Here is an 18,020-nt window from a genome sequence, read left to right on the forward strand (position 1 = left end):
GGGTAAATAAAATAAAAAAAAAAAAAAAAAGAGAAAGAAACATCACCAAAAAACCAAACTACTACAACAAAACTGAAAATCCAAACCAACCAACAACAAAAAATAAACCCCAAACCTCTTAATCTAATCTCTTTTGAAGCAGGTTTTAATGTTTCAGTTAGGAGGTTGTGGATTGCCAATGCTTGGTCTCTTCTAGTATTTTTGTTACTGTGGTTTCCAGTGGAGCTGGGCCTGTGGCAGTAGGGGTGGAAACTTATCTGTACTCAGTAATTCTGGTATTTACCTGATTCAATTCTGGTTTTTATTACTCTGAAAAATAAAATAAATTGCTCTTTTAAATTTATATACCATAGTATATACCCTCATATACATCACAGTTACGTTTTATTGTATTTACAAGTTTTGGTAAATATCCAAAACCAACATTGCCTTAAATAGCAATTATAGAAGATATTCCATTCAGACTGAGATACTGTAAATAAAGTGTAAAACCTAGTGGTCATAGCATATAACTCCAGACAGCCGTGTCTGCGTACGATTTTGTTTTGGTATGTTTCCATATTTAAATATTCTAGGGGAAAAAAACCAACCAACCAACCAACCAAACAACAACAAAAAAAAAAAAAAAAAAAAACCAAAAAAACCCCGAACAGTTAGAATTAGTAATGTGTGTGAAGGTAACAGTAAGTCAGAGGCATGAGTAATTAGAAGCTTGAGAGGCTGCAGGTTAACACCACAGGTTCAACTGTAGATGGAGCATCCCAGGAAGAAGATGAGGTTTGACCCTGTGTCTGTGTCACGCCTGCCTGTCATTGTTGAGGGCACACACTCAAAACTTGAAAAAAAGCCCCTTGATAAGTTCAGTGAAACATTACTGAGCTCGCTGGATCGGCTAACAGGGAGCAAGTTTGACTTGCAGTTTTTGCTTAATAGCAGATGAAAACAGTGTTTTCTGAGTATGGAGATTCTTGTACTTTACATGTAGAGAAATACTATGGCAAGTCAGCATTTTTAAGAAGTAGCTCTATCTTTCCTTGTTTATGCTTAATCAGTTGACATTTTCCTGCGTATTTTGGACAAAGGAGACTGACCAATGTACACTAGAGTAATTCCCATATGAAATAATAATTTTTGTACTTGAACCTTGTAGGTTCCAGACCTTCACCTGCCAGTAGCTCCTACCCTTCCCTGCATGCAGCCACTATGGTGGACGGTGTCAGTGTCACAGTAGCTGATTTCAATTCACAGGTCGTATTCTTCTTACTAAATTTGCAGTTTATTACGATGATCGCTCCTTCTGTTGTTCTGCCTCATAGTCACTGTCAAGCCTGAGATAATGTGATGGATTTTAAGTGTGCGTTTCTGGATATGTCAGTTGATTGCTTCATCATGGATTTAGGGGCTTTATAGATGTGTGACATTCTTTTAGCCAGTCTGCAGGCTGATCATTGTTAGCCGAGTACTTCTGTAAGCCTACAGCATGGTTCATTAAAACGCTTAATGTAAGGTTATGTAAGCAAATTTAGCAAATGTGATGTATAATCGCATGGAATTTTAAAGTGGTGTGTGTCCATCCATATGTAAGAAGGAATCATACTTTCTTCCTGGGGTTGAAAAATCTCACAGGCAAAAACCACAGCAATAAGACGACGGTTTGTTGAAGAACTGGGAATAGCAGCAGTAGTTTTATCTTTAGTAGTGCTATAATTTTTTTACAACCTCAGTAAAGATGTTTTAATTCCTCATTTAGTTTCACTTGACAGAAAAAAAAAAAATGTTGCAGCATCAGCAGACTGGAGGGTAAATACATACCAGGTTTGTGGTGTGCGTTATATGCAGCACCTCCTGGTTCAGGTGCTTGTGTTACCTGAAAGAAAACAGGATTTTTAGTCTGGTCATAAGGTGTTTTTGAACTGTGGAAATAGCAGTGGCATTCTGCCTTGCAGGACAAAGAGGCTGATGTTTCTAGAGTTCTGATAAACTCCTGCTGTAACAAGGGGAACAAAAAATGCCACCATGTGACAGTTTTCCTCTTAACAGTGATTGTTACAATGATGGAGCACATGAACTTTGTCCACTCTCATTAGAGACCAAAGAGCTCATCACTGTTACTGGTTTCTAAGCACATGTTGTATTTCTTGATGTGTCTAATGCTCACATCCCATCAATATGGTGAAACGGCTGACTCTTGACTAATTGGCTGGGCAGCAGGGAAACTTTCAGGAGACCTTTGCTACTGAGTGACTGGGAACATAAATCCTAATCAAGAGATGATGTGGATAACTTGTGAAGAATTGATATAGAATTATGTATATAGAAAACATACTGCAGGTACGCAAGTGGTTATTCAGAACTGTCTGCCTGTGACTCAGTGCAATGCAGAAGCTTTTACCCAGCCAGGCATTGCTGCATATAAAATGATTTAAATAAATACTGTGTATTTAAAAAATTATTTTTTATCATCTCACATGCTTCCCCCCCACCCCAATCTTTGCACTGCAATTCAGTAGTTCAAAACAGTGTTGGTTTATATCAAAAAGCTTTCTGAATGTCCTTGGATTTAGGAAGGGTTCGAATTAGAGTTTGACATTCATGGTTATCATTCATCTCTAAGATTGAACAACAACACCAGAAGTTGCTGTGATAGCCCTCTGTGGGCACTCTCGGTCTCTCCTTGACAGTGATAGTCTGGAGCAATCTCTCTTTATTGCTGTGAGAGGAGAAACGGGTTGATATTCAAGCGCAAACCCCTGTGGAATAGGCCTGGACTTAGATTTGGATTGGAAGTTCTTACACTACAGAGTTTTTATCTAATTTATATTGTTGGTGGTTACGATCAAATATGTCTGAATTTGTGTAGAAATTCCCAGTGTAACTCAGGAGAAACCACAAAGGTCAAATTCTGGAGTCGAATGAGGGGAAGAAATACAAGTTTTTGATTAGACAATTCAGCTCATGCCTTTGTATCACTTCACTTGAGCTAGTCATGCTTTACTCCTTGGAAAGTTGTCCTTTTCTTCCCTTTGGGCCTGACCATTACTGGACTGTGTCATGAAGGAAGGTGGCCGGCACATATTTCCAAGAAGTCGAGGTGCCTTTTGATTGGATCGCGGTGTCATCGCTAGTTTTATCAAGATCTGAACTCTCTATTAGCTGATCTGATAAAAAAAGGGAGTATGAAACAGTTGTTCAGTAATCTTTTTTATTAGAGGTTTAAACATATGATCTGTTATTGGGACTATAGTGGTATTCTGAATTAACATTGTCCTATGAAAACTCTTCACATTTTAAAGGTTTCTTCAGTAAATTTGAAAGGGTGGTTTCAGGATGTTCCTTTTGTCTTTCTGGAAGAAAATAGAATACAGGAGCAAATCTGCTTTTGTTGTGATTAGGTGGATATTCTGCTGTCTTATGTTTTGCCACTGTTTGAATTTTGAAATCTTTATGTATTTCCTTAGCTGGATACTTTGATCTTTTAAAGGTCCTATTGTGCTGCAGCCAAAGAGTCCTTTCAGTAAGACTTGGCTCTCCTTTTCTCTTTTGTTTTCATTAGTGTTTGTGTTACAGCAATGCTTCCAGACTCAGGTAAAGAATAATGCCTTATTCTGCCATGTGCTACAAAGCCTATATGGTAATAAACATGAAGAGCATTTGTTTACACTCACAAGACATGTAGACAACAGGAAGGGAAAGATTGTGCAGCTGATCTGATGATGAAAATCTTATTTTCAGAGAGCTACTTAGTTTCTTGTTAGCAGGCATAGTTGGAATCTTTTTCATTGAAGCTAAAAATTTGTTTGCTGTTTTTTGAGGTATCTGATGATTCATTAAGTTAATAATTGCATGTTGTCTTTAATCTCTACAGCAGCTGTTTAAATCCAGCCCAGTTTGGAGTCAGACTCAAACTACTGTAGTCCAATCGATGACTGATGGCAGTGAAGTTATCTTGTGTTGCATGCGTAGACACTTGTGATGCTTGCTCTACAGAAATACTAATAAACATAGATAATATGATTGTCAGTATGTCAACATCATAGTGAGCATGAGCGACACACCCCTGCCGTACATATGCACACATAATTAGCTCCTGAGCTGCCTCAGTCTGGAGTTTGCATACAGGCACTCAATAAAGGATATTGCTGTTTCTAAAACATTAATTAGATTTGCCATGCTTGCCATGCTGTACAGACTCTGTCAGTTACAACTTGGAATGTCAGGACATCTTTCATAAGAGAACTTAAATGAATTTAGTTTTTTGTTTGCAGTGACCTAGGACTTTTAAAGTACTCTGAGCATGTGCGAGAGACATAAACCTGATAACTGGAAACTGCTAATCTACTATTAGATGACAAAGTCAACTTTCTTCTGGCCTTCAGAGTGGCTCTGACAAGGTATTTTTATGTTAGGAATGAGTAACCTTTTACACGCTAATGCTAAAATTTGAAGTTAGCTAAAAATGTATATGATTTTTAATTTTTCGAAATCATGACTTACGGATGAGCTATTTTTAGACAATTTTGGCACAGCATCTCTTGTTAGTCAAGAGGCATGACATAAAATTTAAATGTGCTGCTCATGTAAACAGTGGGACTGTCCTTAGGTGGTACAAGTGAAAGAAAGAAGAATGTGGCTTACGGAGGAAGTGGGAAGATGAGGAAAGCAATTCAAATATTTAATGAAGTATTAGACACTTTCACTAGCTCTGTGTTGGTTCAGTTGTTTTCTGCAACTTGCCTAAAAGAGGATGGAGTTAACGTATTGATAGTGATTCACCCTTGCTAGAGATTTTGTTTGCATCTGGAAGCATGAGGGACATAATGATCCTGCAGTCTGATAGGAAATTCACTCCAGGTGATCTAGAAGCTTCTCTCGTTTCCTCTGAAGTCTTCTTCTGTCTACTCTTTCGATGCATTTATTATCTATGCAGTGTGAAAAGGTATCAAATGGGGGTGTGCCCTGTTTAATCAGTCTCTTGGGCACTCATATAGTTTTAATTTCATCAGAAAGAGTGGGGCTTGGCACAGTAGCTACTTTGCAGAACTGGCAGTAGAATTGGGTCCAAAGAGCTGACAGTATTTATACTTTTTGTGCAAATAATCCCATAAATGTTCCTTGATAGTGATAGTGCATCTGTTCTTCACACTTTTTACTTTATTTTTAAATACATCAGGTTCATATTAGTAGAAAGGTATTACTATTGCAATAAGTACTGACCCTCATCCTTTTCATCCTTTCCTTGTGTACAGTACCGTATCTGGAAAGAAAGTCCTTAAGGTAGGACTTAAGAACTTAGGGGAGGTGTAGTATTTCTGACAGGCAATTCATTTACTACTGACACACTTTTGTTAAGTATGTTGTGCCAGCCCTGTTTTTAGTCAAACTTAAAAGTTCCTGAATTCAGCACTTTTCAAAAGTTAGAACACAACAATTGTTATTTTTAGCAGTCATTACCTAAGGATGCCTGTGTGCTTACCTGAGGATAATAAAAAGACACATCCTGCTGTGCCTGCACAGGTGTTCAAAGCAGGGGTAGATCATAAGAAGAAAAGGTACAAAGCTATTGCAAGCGTGAGAGTGAAGAGTTCTTACTTGTGACTCAGTCACAGCTTGGTCCTTACCCCCCTTTTACTCCAGGGGGGAACCAAGAATCGCCAGTGCGGTGCCTGATGGAAGTTGAAATATCCTTTGAAGGGAGACACATACTGTTACTCATAATATTAATACTCATGAAAATACTTACATATAAAACTATTTCAGGTTAACCAACTGTGTTTTGCTCTTAATCTCATCTTTTAAATGTTAATTCAATAATCAAAGTGGCAAGCAAAGTATCACCCTGTAATAGACAGCTTTTTGCTTTACAATTCAGCTTCTTCCAGTGCCATTCTGGAGGATATGTAAACAGAACATCACAAGTAACAGTAGAATAAGGCTGAAGATGCAGCAAAAATGTATATGAGTAAGTGTTGCCTGTAGTTGTACTCCTGAGGGCAGTGTACTTCTCAGCTGCTTGGGGTAATGTAATTTATGCATCTCTTGCTCGGAGCTGTGTTGAAGATATTGGCAAAATTTGACTTGCTAATGGACTGTATTTGCTTTAATTTGGTATGCAATAAAGTAAATATTTGCATTTTAGTAAAACTAAAGAAATTGGGGTTAAATTGAATGTCACCGTTATGTTTAGCAGAATGTTCATTGTGGATTTAAGTCAGGATCAGACCCTATAAATCCACTATGCAGTTACAAAAAGCAATATAATACCTAAAAATAGAGTGCAATGATTTTACACCATACCTGTTATATGGATAGAAATTGTTTCTGCTGGGAATTAAATATCCTACCTTGCATTTAGATGCTGAAGTTTTCAATAAAACTGTTAGAGTAGCAGGGCAGGGATTGTCTTTACCATGTCTGCACTGTACCAAATCTGCTTTCTCAGACTGGCAGTCTTTACACGCAGATACGGAAACAGCCCTTTAGTGAACACTTAGTTTTCAGCATTTATGAAGCTGTCAATCTTAGGCAGACCCCCGGGAGAAGGCCTGAGGGCCGTTCCTGTGCCGTGCAGATGGCTGAACTTCATTTTAATGATCATTGAGACTTCTGCATTCATAGACCTGCCTGTGAAATGAGGGGCTGGTTTTCTGGATCCTAATGAACAGCTGTGGTACTAATTGCCATTCTCACCAGTTTTGGGCAGGCAGACAAAGATGGCATGAGCTCCTGGAATAACCCAGCTGTGGGGCGTCCTGGCTCACACAATAGTGAGGTAGTGCAAGGAAGCGTTTGGTACCCTGTTTCGTGTCAATGTTGTGAAAATTAGAGAGGTTTGCACTCCGGGGTTGCTAACCCAGCTTCTGTCGCTGGTTCTGAATTAATGTTAAAAAAAGAAAGGTTGTGAAGCTATCTCCTGGTCCCTGCTGAGTGGAAAAGAACAGTTCGCAGGGGAGATACGCTTCTAAGATCACAGCACATCTGCCTTAATGACATGCCTACCAAGGATGGGGCACTCTTTGAATTGTGCTGGTGCCCTCCAGGCCTTACAGTGGAGAAGTCTTTTTTTAAATCCTTTTCATAACCTCTTTACCTGTTGGCTGTTATGACCTCCTATAAGCTCTGCAGTACAGAAGTATTTATAGATATTCTTGATAAACGTCCTATAAAGACATGATCTGTCACTCTTGTTAAAGTTGTTATTTGTATTATGACAAAGCTTAAATATTCTAGTCATAATCTAGGTCCAGTGGAACCTATAGATTTTAAATATAATTATCCCCATGTTGCAGAAGACAAAACTGAGACAATGAGAAGTGAAATGATAGGTCTAAATATAGATGTGTTTAGCAGCTGAGATAGAAAGAGCATCCAGAAATCCTGAATGTTAATATTGGATCTGGTACTGTTACAGATGAGTATGGAGTGCTTTGTGAGAATGATAATTAGGTTCTTTGTGTTATTCATTTCATTGTCTGGTATTTGTGCTGTGGAGTGACTTTTGTTCCCATCCACTTAATACTGTTTAAAGACATTCCAATAGTGCATTAGAATAACGAAATTTCTTTTACAAAGCGTTGGCTTTGTGCTGCTTCACTTCATTGTGACCCAAAAAGGTGGAAGGCTGAAAACACAGATCTTCTATCCATTCTTTTCTTTTACTTGCGCTCTGCATTATTGCATGCGCGCACCATTGCTCTCCCCAGATAAAATGTAAAGCTGTATATGTGAACTTAGTAGGTTCAACTACAAGTTGTTCTTTTGATGATCTGGAATACATTTTCTTTTCAGCTAGTTGCATACATCTACGTAGGAAACTGCTAAATACTTCCTGAAGTTTGCATGACGTGGTTTTGAACTAGTTAAAATGTTTTGGTTGTAGGCTTGTGTTACAACAACCTGAACTGCGCAACTGATTTCTAAGTGATGGCTATAAACAACCAGGGAACAGAGCGCATAGAGACACAAGCAAGTGTGGATTTTAACAGGAGAATTGAAAGAAATTAAACCTGAAAATTTGGACTGAAAACCTTTGTATATTTGCTGTGACAGCATTGTATTGGGCTCTAGGGCAGCCTTTCAGAGTAGGTTTTGGAAGTCAAGTACCTCAAATCATTTAAAGTAGATTAGAAAGGTACATTTTCTAGTCTAAGTGGGAAGCCTTCCTGCATTTCAACAGTAAATTTAATGTGGTTTATGTGTCTTATCAATGCAAACCATAAATAAATCTAAAACTGTTGCAAATGTTAAGATGTATGGTCCGTGTATTTAAGTTACACGCAGCTGACCCTGCTTCTCTGATTTGTGTAACAGCAGGAGCATACAGATACGACTTGTGCATTTCAGTGTGTGCACATCCCACATACGTGCATAATCTGGGCTAATGTGCATGCTACTGCTATTTTTCTTTGTGTTTCTGCTTTCTTTTTTTTTCACTTGCTTGCACTACACTCCTGACTTTTGTGGTCTGTGTTCAATTAAGAGAATTTCAGTGTTATTAAATAATCAGCTCCCTTTGGTCTCTCAATGTCTTTAATTCAGCAGCTGATACTCCCTGGTAACCCAGATTAGCTCTGGCAGGCTCTGTGAGGGTGGGCCTTAAAGTGTAATTAAAATAACTGTTGTATTTTGAAAACCTTGGGTACATCTCCATCCCCTCTTTAACCCATTCTGCTGTCAGCTTTAGCAAGGGATATTGCGGAAAAAAGCAGCAGAGTGAGCACCATGGTGAGAATCTGCAGCCATCCTTTCGGGGAGGTAGGTGCAGCAGCATTAACCACTGGGATAAAGCAGCATGTGCTTAGATCAGGCCTCATTTCGGGCCCTGGAGTATTCCATGTGTGCGTGGTGTTTTCAGTTTCTCGTTATTCTTAGGTGGATGGAAAAGGACTTGTGGGTTTGTAAGGTGAAATAACTTGTTTCCACTTGGGTAATCAATCACCAGAGCTCTTATATTATATGGAAGAGGTTCAACCTCCACTTCTAGTCAGTTGTTTTCCTGCCATCTGTGGGAGGAGAAGGCAGGCATTATGAAGGGAAGTTGTCTCAGCCTCTAACGGCGTAATGAAGTCTCTCGGAAACCCTGGGAAGGGTAGAGTGTCTAATGGCTGGCAATTTCTGGGTACGGTGTAAAATCTGTGGTTACAGTATGGAGGCTGGCGTGCACTGATGGAGACTGATGAAGGCTCGTAGCCTTTTGGGGGAAGAAACAGCAATTCTGTTAGAATTACTATTATTGTGTAGCACTCAGGAGCACTGGTCCTAAGCAAAGTGATGGAAAGAAGCATGAGGTCTTGACATTTTAGTGACTGGGAAAATGGTTTGATTCGCTTATTGCAGTTGTTTTTCTAAGCATGAGAATTTAATAGCACTGATGAAGAGAGATTACTATTCCTCTTCCCGGTTTTGGATTCTGTGAGGTATTTTATGTTCCCTGTTTACTGGCGAGACAAACTGTAAGAGTCGTTCCATGTAAAAATGATATAATATTCTGTAAAAACAACATAACATTTGAGAAGGAGGTATCCATATGTAATAAACAGTATGAAGGAAAGTACTGACAGAAAAAGTTACGTTTGTCTTTTGTATAAGGACAACAGATTGTATTTAGGAAATAGGAAACTGAATAAAATTATTTAGGACTGAGTTTCCCAAGAGATGCCCTTCTGCATTTGCAGTCTACAGAGGTCTTTGTATTCCTATAAATGCAAAGAAGCTGCTGGCAGGTGCTTAGCTTCAGTGCTTGTTTTCCCAGGCTTTAGTCCTGCCAAACCTAGATGTCTATACACACCAAAACCTGCCTTCTTTTCTTTGGAATTAGAGGGGAAGAATCATAGAACGGTTTGGGTTGGTAGGGTCCTTACCCACCATCTAATTCCAACCCCCCTGCCATGGGCAGGGACACCTTCCGCTATTTACATGTGCACGTATGAATCTATTTACAAATACCTGTATGTGTGTACTACTTTGTATGAGAATGTATTGAATATTTAGGGTGAGATGGTAATGATATGAGTCATTCTAAATGCCAATGATGGATTGTGAATAAGGATTTTGAATATTTCTGATATGGGTAATCACTTAGCTATAGATATCTGAGCAAAACTTAGAAAGGTATGGTAGTGTCTTTCCCTTGTTTATGTTATAGCAAAAGGTGTTTCTAATTAGCAGCATTTTGATCTAGCAGCTGACTTCCTTTTCAGGCTTTCCTGTGGTTTTACACAGGTAAATGTCAGTCAGCAGAATTTCTGGTGACAAATTTGTAATGCCATTCATTATATTGGGACTCAGTGTGACCAAGTTGCAGCCCTTAAAAATTACGCTGCTTTGCCAGTTTCCCCTTCGACTCCGTGTTCTGTAATCATCTCAAGACTTCACATCCTGAGCTGTGTCAGAAAGCAGAAGTCGTTACCTGAATCGGTGTTCCTGGTTCAAAATAAAGTATACTGCTTATATCCTAACATGTTTACCACCTGACAGCTTTGTATGCTCTCTCAGGAATGAATTAAAGGCGTTAGTTTCATTCCTATTGCACAGCTATCTGTAGCACAGAAGTTACTATTGCAGTTGACTACCGCAGTAGGAACAACAAGGATTGAGCGTTGCTTGTTTCTCAGCCAGCTTTCTTCCCTCCAGGAGCCGAATCCTGTGTTTGCTCAAGCTGATTGAAAGTTTCTGCTGGTTTCAGAGGACATTGTGTCAAACTGCAGGATGATGCTTACAGCCAAGAACCGAGGCAGTGTTATTTTTGAATTATTCTCACATTTTCTCACAAGCCTTACGCCTAGTGCCTTTCTATAGTTTATGCTTTCCATTCTCTCTCTTATTTTTAACTTTGGTCTCATAAGTAAATCACCTGAATATAAACTGTAATTGGCTTTGTAGGCTGGACTGTCTTTGCTTCTTGGCATGAATTCCCTTCAGATACTGTGATCAGCACTGATTGTTTATTTATATTCACAGGAAAAATATCACTCCAAGGAAAGGGGGAAGAGACATAAATGATCCATTTGTTCTGTCAAAAGCACAGGTAGATTTAATTTACACCAGAAGCTGTGACTGGAAAGTGAGTCTGTTTTGGAGAGACCACTGCTTCCTTTGTTTCTTTTCTAGCTCCACGGCTGATTTTTTTTTTTTTTTTTTAAGTTCTGCGTGTATTTTCACCTTGGGTTTCCTTCCCTCTTATTACCAGCCAGTCCACTGATCATGCACCAGGGTTGTGTTCTTGCTAAGTCTGTGGATTGTCTTGGAATCAGAAATCAAATAAGTGATAATGAATGTAATATGCTTTTAAGCTTTGTGGTGTTTAGTGGGTAGACATACATCATGAAGACCTTTCTTGTCTGCAGTTTGTGATGAAGATGAATCATTCTTTGGGGAAAGGTTATAGTCATGTTGAAAATTAGGTTCTAAAAATGAGAAAAAATATATCCAGCAGTGATAAATAAGTACCATCTGGAATCTGAGCTATGTAATTGTATTGTGATTTGTCATCCACATAAGATAAGCTTTTGAGAATGTGTAAGTTGAAGGCATAGGCACAGAGACATACAAATGTGTTAACTACTTCAAGTAGTGAAGTTAATTTAAGTAAAAAATCATGTTCCATGTGAGGTGGAAATACTCTGAGAACCAAGGAGATGGAATTCATTGCAGCACAGCTGTATGGGAGTAGGTAGGCACTGGGAATAGCTTACAGCAGATTTTATATTATTTAAAAAAATAGTGCTTGCTTTAATTATTTGATTGATGAAAATTAAGTTACATCAAAAGAAGCCCCTCAGATGTTCTTTGTGATTTAAATCTGTAGCTCCAGGATGCAGGAAAAGATGCTGATGAACAGTTATGGGATTGTCTTTGAGCTTTGAGAAATGTGTTCTGCTGGTAATTCATCTTTTCTATGACTTGAAGAAAAGAAATAGAGATTTCTGAGAAAATGCATTGGAAGAAAACAAGAGAAGGAAAACCAACTAAGAAATGAGGAAGCAGTCAAAAAAGCCAAATGCCTTTAGAAATAACTACTCTGAATCAACATCACATAAATTTCTGCTTCTGCCAGCTGCCCACTCACTTTTTCTTTTAATAGAAAGAATCATCTTGGGTCTGAAACAAGTAGTGTGGGGAGCCATGGATTTACTAAGGAAGTGAGTTTCCTGCCTTAGCAGGTTTTAGCTTGCAATGCTGACCTCGTAATGGATTTGATATGTTTAGGGGGTATATAACACATCAAAACGGTAAAGCAACCTTTTATTTTTCCAAGGACCCTCCTCTAATACAGGAGTGACGTGATAGCTTCATTATTAGCTTTCTGAATGCATCAGTAATGAAACAGTTCTTTAAGAACTCTTTACAGACATTCATTTAGTCTCGCAATGCTTCTGTGACGGAGGCACTCATACAATCTACATTTTGTAGACAGAAATCTGGAGCACTAGCTAAGACAGTAATTGATTTGTCCCCTGCCTCTCAACAAGCCCCTGGAATACAGCCATGCTTAGAACCTGAACAGACCTGGCACTGTGTCTTGTGCTCGTTGCTCATAGCCAAGCTGTCTGTCAACTTGAGGGATGTCTAGGGACAGCACACAGGAGACTTGCAGAGATGGTTTCCTTTCTGAAAAACTGCTTAGGTGACTAAAACCAAAGAGGCGTTTGACTGACATGTTATTTCTGTTCCTTTCTTTTTAGCTGGTGTTGCCGGAGTACTCTATCCATAGTCTTTTCTGCATTATGTTTTTGTGCGCTCAGGAGTGGCTCACACTGGGCTTAAATGTTCCTTTGCTTTTTTACCACTTCTGGAGGTAAGCCCATCTTTTATGTGGTGACTACTTCTTAGCTGTATTGCCAACTTGCACACGTGCAGATTGTATGAACTGTGAAGTGCACTGATAGGAGTATGGCTGAATATCTTTTGCCTGGAAGCAGATGAAACATATCTTTCCAGAGAAAAAGTAAATATTTTTTTCATTAACATTAAGGATGGGTAAAGAAAACACATAATAATATAAATGTGGCTTTCAGTTGCTAAGTAACTAAATATTCCAAAGGGTGTCAGGATGCACTCACCACAACTGAATGAAAACTTGGAAATTAAATAGGCTGGAATCTGAAAGTGGAACTTGGTGAGGCTCTAAATACTTCACAGATAGAGAGTTGTAAGACAATACATATCTGAAAGATCTTGGACCTATTCATTCAGCCCTAGCAAGGAAAGCTTTCCATTGGAGTTGTGAAAGAGACACTGGGCAGGTTGACAGAATTTTGATTCTCACCTTCTTTGGCAGCTCTATGCGTTTTGGTTTTGGGTTTGTTTGGGTTTTTTCCCCCAGTATAAATTAAGTTGTTTCTTGCTGTACAGTGGAGAATTCCTGTTTTGCAAGAGAAATATCTCCTAGATATTCTCGGAGTAAGGGCTGTGGTAGATGAAGAGCAGTTGTCTTCACCCTGCCCACGTGAAAAACTGGGGAGTGTTTCTGCCCTGGATCTCTGCTCTGTGTTTATATTCACTGAGGGGCTTTCAGAGTTCATCACGTAAGACCTGCTGTTGGGCAGCTTTAATGTCTTCTGGACCGGCAGTGCAGCCGCTGCATCTTCCTCTGCCTTCTGGTGGAGGATCAGCCTTCTGTTGCTTCTGAAGATAACCAAGAGGCATCAGTTCTTGTGGCTGTCAGTCTGGAGTCCTCACCAGTTTTGCATTTCCACAGTGTTTGTACAAGCAGATTATTTTTGTCTGTCAGGGTCTCTGTGTTACAAAGATACATATGCTAGCAGATATCTCCTGTTGTGAAGTAGCTTGAAGAATAATGCTGTAAAGAAGACAAAACTGTTACCTCATCCAGGAACTATAAAGTAGTAGATTTTTTACACTATTTTCTGCAAAAGCTTGGTCGTACTGCAGAGTCTTATGATAAAGTGTATCCTTTGGAAGTTAGAGTGCCAGTATAGTTCTCAGAAAGCCACATGAAGTGAACCTACAAGTGCTTTTCTCCATATTGGTTGGGTGCAATAAAAAGAAGAATGTTTTATGGTGCTGTTTTACTAAGGGTTAACAACCAAAGTGTGACAACAGTACTGGCTTAAAATGTTTTTAAAAGCAAATTTAAAAGAATTACGTTATGTCCAAGGTGAAAACGGTCAGACTCTAAATAAAGATATCAACCTCTGAAGAGAGCTCTTTATTGTCTTTGTTTCCACTATTCTCCATATGCTTTGCTACAACTACTCCATAATTTCTGCTGGTTTAACCACAGACAGGTTTGGGATCATTGTGTAAAGTTCTGCACAAAACCATGGGAAGATACTGTGTAATATCTTCATCCCAATGTAGATAATTAAGCAAGGTTTCACCTGTGGTCTTTGTAAAAGAAATTGCATTGTTAGAGGTTGTAAGTAGACCTGACTAATATTGGAAGGGAGGAAGGCAGGGTTGTTACGAGAATGTTTACCTTCAAAGTTTGCTGCTGGTCACTTGTTTGGGGGTTTTCTTTCTATCTGTTTATCTATCTAGCTACAAGCAATCCCAGCAATCTTCAATGATTACATTACTATTTCAGAGCAACAGAAATAACAATATTTCATCTGATTAGTGCTGATCTTAAAGCAGTTCATTAACTTAGTTGAGGACAAAAATTTTTGTCCAAAAAAGTTTTTATCAATATTTTCTCAAACAGCCAGTCATTGCTGAGGATAATTAGAAATTTCTCCTATGAAAGAAGAAAAGCATTTTCCAGTGAATATTATTTGGATGATAAATTTTTGAGCAATGCTATATGTAGAAAACAGTCAGCCAGCTCTTATATTACTCCATATTGACTTTTTTTCCTTTTCAGAGTTGGTGGAAATAAGTTATCAGTTGGTTGAGACTGTCACCTTTCATCATGTCTGAAATCAGTTGTGTAGATGCAGTTAAAGCTCAGTAATCCTTCCTTCATGCTGTGATCACAAGCCGCCACACATTGTCACTCACAATATCTAAGTTCTTAGTGAGTAAGCCTGAAATAACTATATAGGAAGGGGGAATATTTCAATCTAAAGAATTAATAAAACAGAAAATCCACATTCATGAGTTGCTTGGTTCTATAAGAACGATCTGCTTAGGCTAGGATCCTGATTTTAATAATGTCTGCAAATAGAGGCTTGAAACAGAGGAAAATGCCTCTTATATCATGGGAAGAAGGTTGTCTTCTGAGCTGGTGATCAGGAGAGTGTATATATGCACATATTTAGTACAGAATGTCATTCCAGATGTCTTCTCCTGCTCTTTCAGGTATTTTCGTTGCCCAGCAGATAGTTCAGAGCTAGCATATGATCCTCCTGCAGTCATGAATGCAGATACCTTGAGTTACTGTCAAAAAGAGGCCTGGTGTAAGCTAGCTTTCTATCTCCTTTCCTTCTTCTACTATCTGTACTGGTAAGTCTCGTCATTTCACTAAGGAATTAGTAGCTGGTTTTCATTTGACATGTGAAATCATATTTAGGAACGACTGGAACCAATTGGCCTATTTCCTTAGTCTTATAAAACTTGCTTCTGATCTTGACTCAGGGAAGCATGCCCACTTACAGAAGCATGTGCTTATATCTGCTGACACCTCAGTATTGAATAGTAAGCATTTATCTCAGGCCTTATCCAGGCCTCAGGTCCAACCCAAAGAAAAAACATTTTGTTCCTCTGCATAGTCTTTCAGGATGGGTGAAACACCAAATGTTATTATAATGACAGTGCATCAAATAAAAGTGACAATGTTCTTATTTTTCAAGAGAATTGTAAGAAAAATACTATGTCAGCTGGTGCAGTGATGCTCAAGATGGTAAATAAATGGGTAGGTAGACAGTGAGTAGAAAGATGAGGTGTACCATGCCTGTAGTCATTCCTATAGGCTCCTTTTCAAGACAGGGTAAGCCTGTGGGTGGTCCAGACCCCTAATTTAAGTACATCCTTGAAGATATGGTCCATGGTTTTTGCCTGCTGCTTTCAGCTGTCGGGTATCCTTAGTGCACAGTCACAAATTCCCAGTGCAAGAATACGTGAGGATCATATTTAAGGTAAGGCCTTGGCAGTATCCCTGTGCTTTTAATCACCCCTGTAATCGCACCATATAACTATTTGACAACAAAGGTTAACACACTTTAAATGGAGGTGTTGTTTTATGATGCCTTTCATAATGTATCCTTATGTGTGGACCCTTCCATCATGTATTTGCATAGACTGCCTCTTCAAGCCAGTCTTGCACGCAGTAATCCCTCTGTAAGGCAGTTTTGTATGCTGGTGGAGGAAGACAAACATTATTCTTTGTTTACTGATCGGTTATCTCTTCTGTTATTCCCCATATTTTGAGGAATCATAGGGGCAGGTGGTTGTTTCTCAATATTTTAAATTTTAAATTCTGTTGAGAACAAAGATTTCTGTCGACATGTGTGTGTGTTTGTGCCTGTGTCTGCATAGATGAGAGAGAAAGAAAGTAGAAGGGCCCAGACTCACCAAAGCTGGTAGGTGCTTAACTCACACGAAGATGGATGAGGCGTGAGGATCTGAGCAAGAGTTCAGCACCCAGTAGCTTTGTGGGTTTGGGCAGAGTACTTTTGCCCACCAGCCCTCTTCACGGGGCCGAGAGTGGAAAGCATGACAGTCATGCTAGACAAGCTCTGTTGGTAGTGCAAGTAGAGATGACAAGGCATGGCTGGACACAGAAGCATTGTTAACCTCACGTTTTTGTGTTGGCTGACTTTGACAAGGTCTCTTAGCCATGTAGTGTGGTCTAGCATTTCTCCTGGGACTCCACTGTTGTGCAGCTTCCTCTGAGCCCTGCTTCCTTCACTCTCAAATGTGGCCATAATCCAAAATTCACTGCCTGCTGCTCAATAAAATAGCATTAATTATTTTCAGTTTTGCTGTGCTTTCCTGGGTATTGTCATAATTAAAACTGCAGTAAAATGGAGCCGTGGCAATATCCTGCGATTTCTTCGCTTTCCAGCGTTGCATTTAATATGTATGGATTCACTCCAGCTGGTGTCTGCATTTTATGTTTCTTCTGCTGCATGGAGTTTTTTTCCAAAGGAAAGAAAATAATGCAGTTTCATGGGAAACCTTGCCTGCCCTGACGAGAGTTGCTGGTTGAAGTTTTAAAGATCAAACACGCTAAAGCAAAATGGTTTTGTTTCTTCACTGTGCAAATTCAGACATCAGCCTGCACTTTAATAAGCTCCAACACAGCTTGTGGTGCAGTAGGCTGTCGATAATGAATTTATTTCTTAAGTGTGCTTTGAAACCCATCTTGAATACACCATAATTAAGATGCTTTAGAGAGATAGAAAGAATGCAAAGGAACGTGCAGGCCATTACGGTCAGACGTGAGGAACAGACAGTAAAGGGTTATAAAAATCAAAGTGCTCTGTATGCTTCAAAAGGATACTTTCATATTGTGTCTTTCTTTTACATTCAGCATGATCTACACTTTGGTGAGCTCTTAACTGAAAGATCATCGTTAAAGACTGAAAACAACAAAGGCTGGAGGTGCAAGGAGGAGTTGAGCCAAGAGATGCATGATTTAAAAAAAAAAAAAAAAAAGACAGAGGAAAACTTTGAACCCAAGAAGTAAATAGAGAACATGAAAGAGAGACCCAGCAAGAAGCAGCAGAATACCATGGGACAATGGCTGAGTTAACTGTGTTTGTCTCCTGTTCCTCAATGTGTTGCAGTAAATGACTTTCAAAACCCAAACAAAACAGACAAAAAAGTCAACAAGGTGGGTCAAGTTACACAACTATTGACCTCTGCAGGCATAATACTGCTTGATTTAGTGGATTCATTATAAACTATAGTTCCTACTGTCTTCCAGGGAGCAAAGTTTCTTTTCTTAATGATTATTCTGGACTGAGGAAGCAGAGGGCAAGATCATCTTGCACAGAAAGAACAGCTATACAGCACATTCTGAAAATGAGTACCGACTGGAGTTCAGATGTGACTTCTGCAGGGATGTTCACATGACACTAATCAAATGGGGATGTTGGACCTTGTGGAATTACTTCAGC

At 39.1% G+C, this 18,020-nt stretch overlaps 1 protein-coding gene across 1 annotated transcript in view; it reads left to right on the forward strand.

Moving 5' to 3' along the window:
- CNIH3 (cornichon family AMPA receptor auxiliary protein 3) overlaps window positions 1-17,459 on the forward strand; it is a gene marked incomplete at its 5' end in the record, with an annotated part of 25,573 nt that extends 8,114 nt beyond the window's left edge. Inside the window, 3 exons of the mRNA XM_010148707.1 lie at window positions 12,681-12,793; window positions 15,259-15,402; window positions 17,432-17,459. Of these exons, the coding sequence (XP_010147009.1) occupies window positions 12,681-12,793; window positions 15,259-15,402; window positions 17,432-17,459 (285 nt within the window). The remainder of the gene's footprint in view (window positions 1-12,680; window positions 12,794-15,258; window positions 15,403-17,431) is intronic.
- Window positions 17,460-18,020: the final 561 nt, after the last annotated feature.

The sequence above is a fragment of the Eurypyga helias genome, unplaced genomic scaffold (assembly GCF_000690775.1).
Source record: "Eurypyga helias isolate BGI_N326 unplaced genomic scaffold, ASM69077v1 scaffold38323, whole genome shotgun sequence".
NCBI classification, from domain to species: domain Eukaryota; kingdom Metazoa; phylum Chordata; class Aves; order Eurypygiformes; family Eurypygidae; genus Eurypyga; species Eurypyga helias.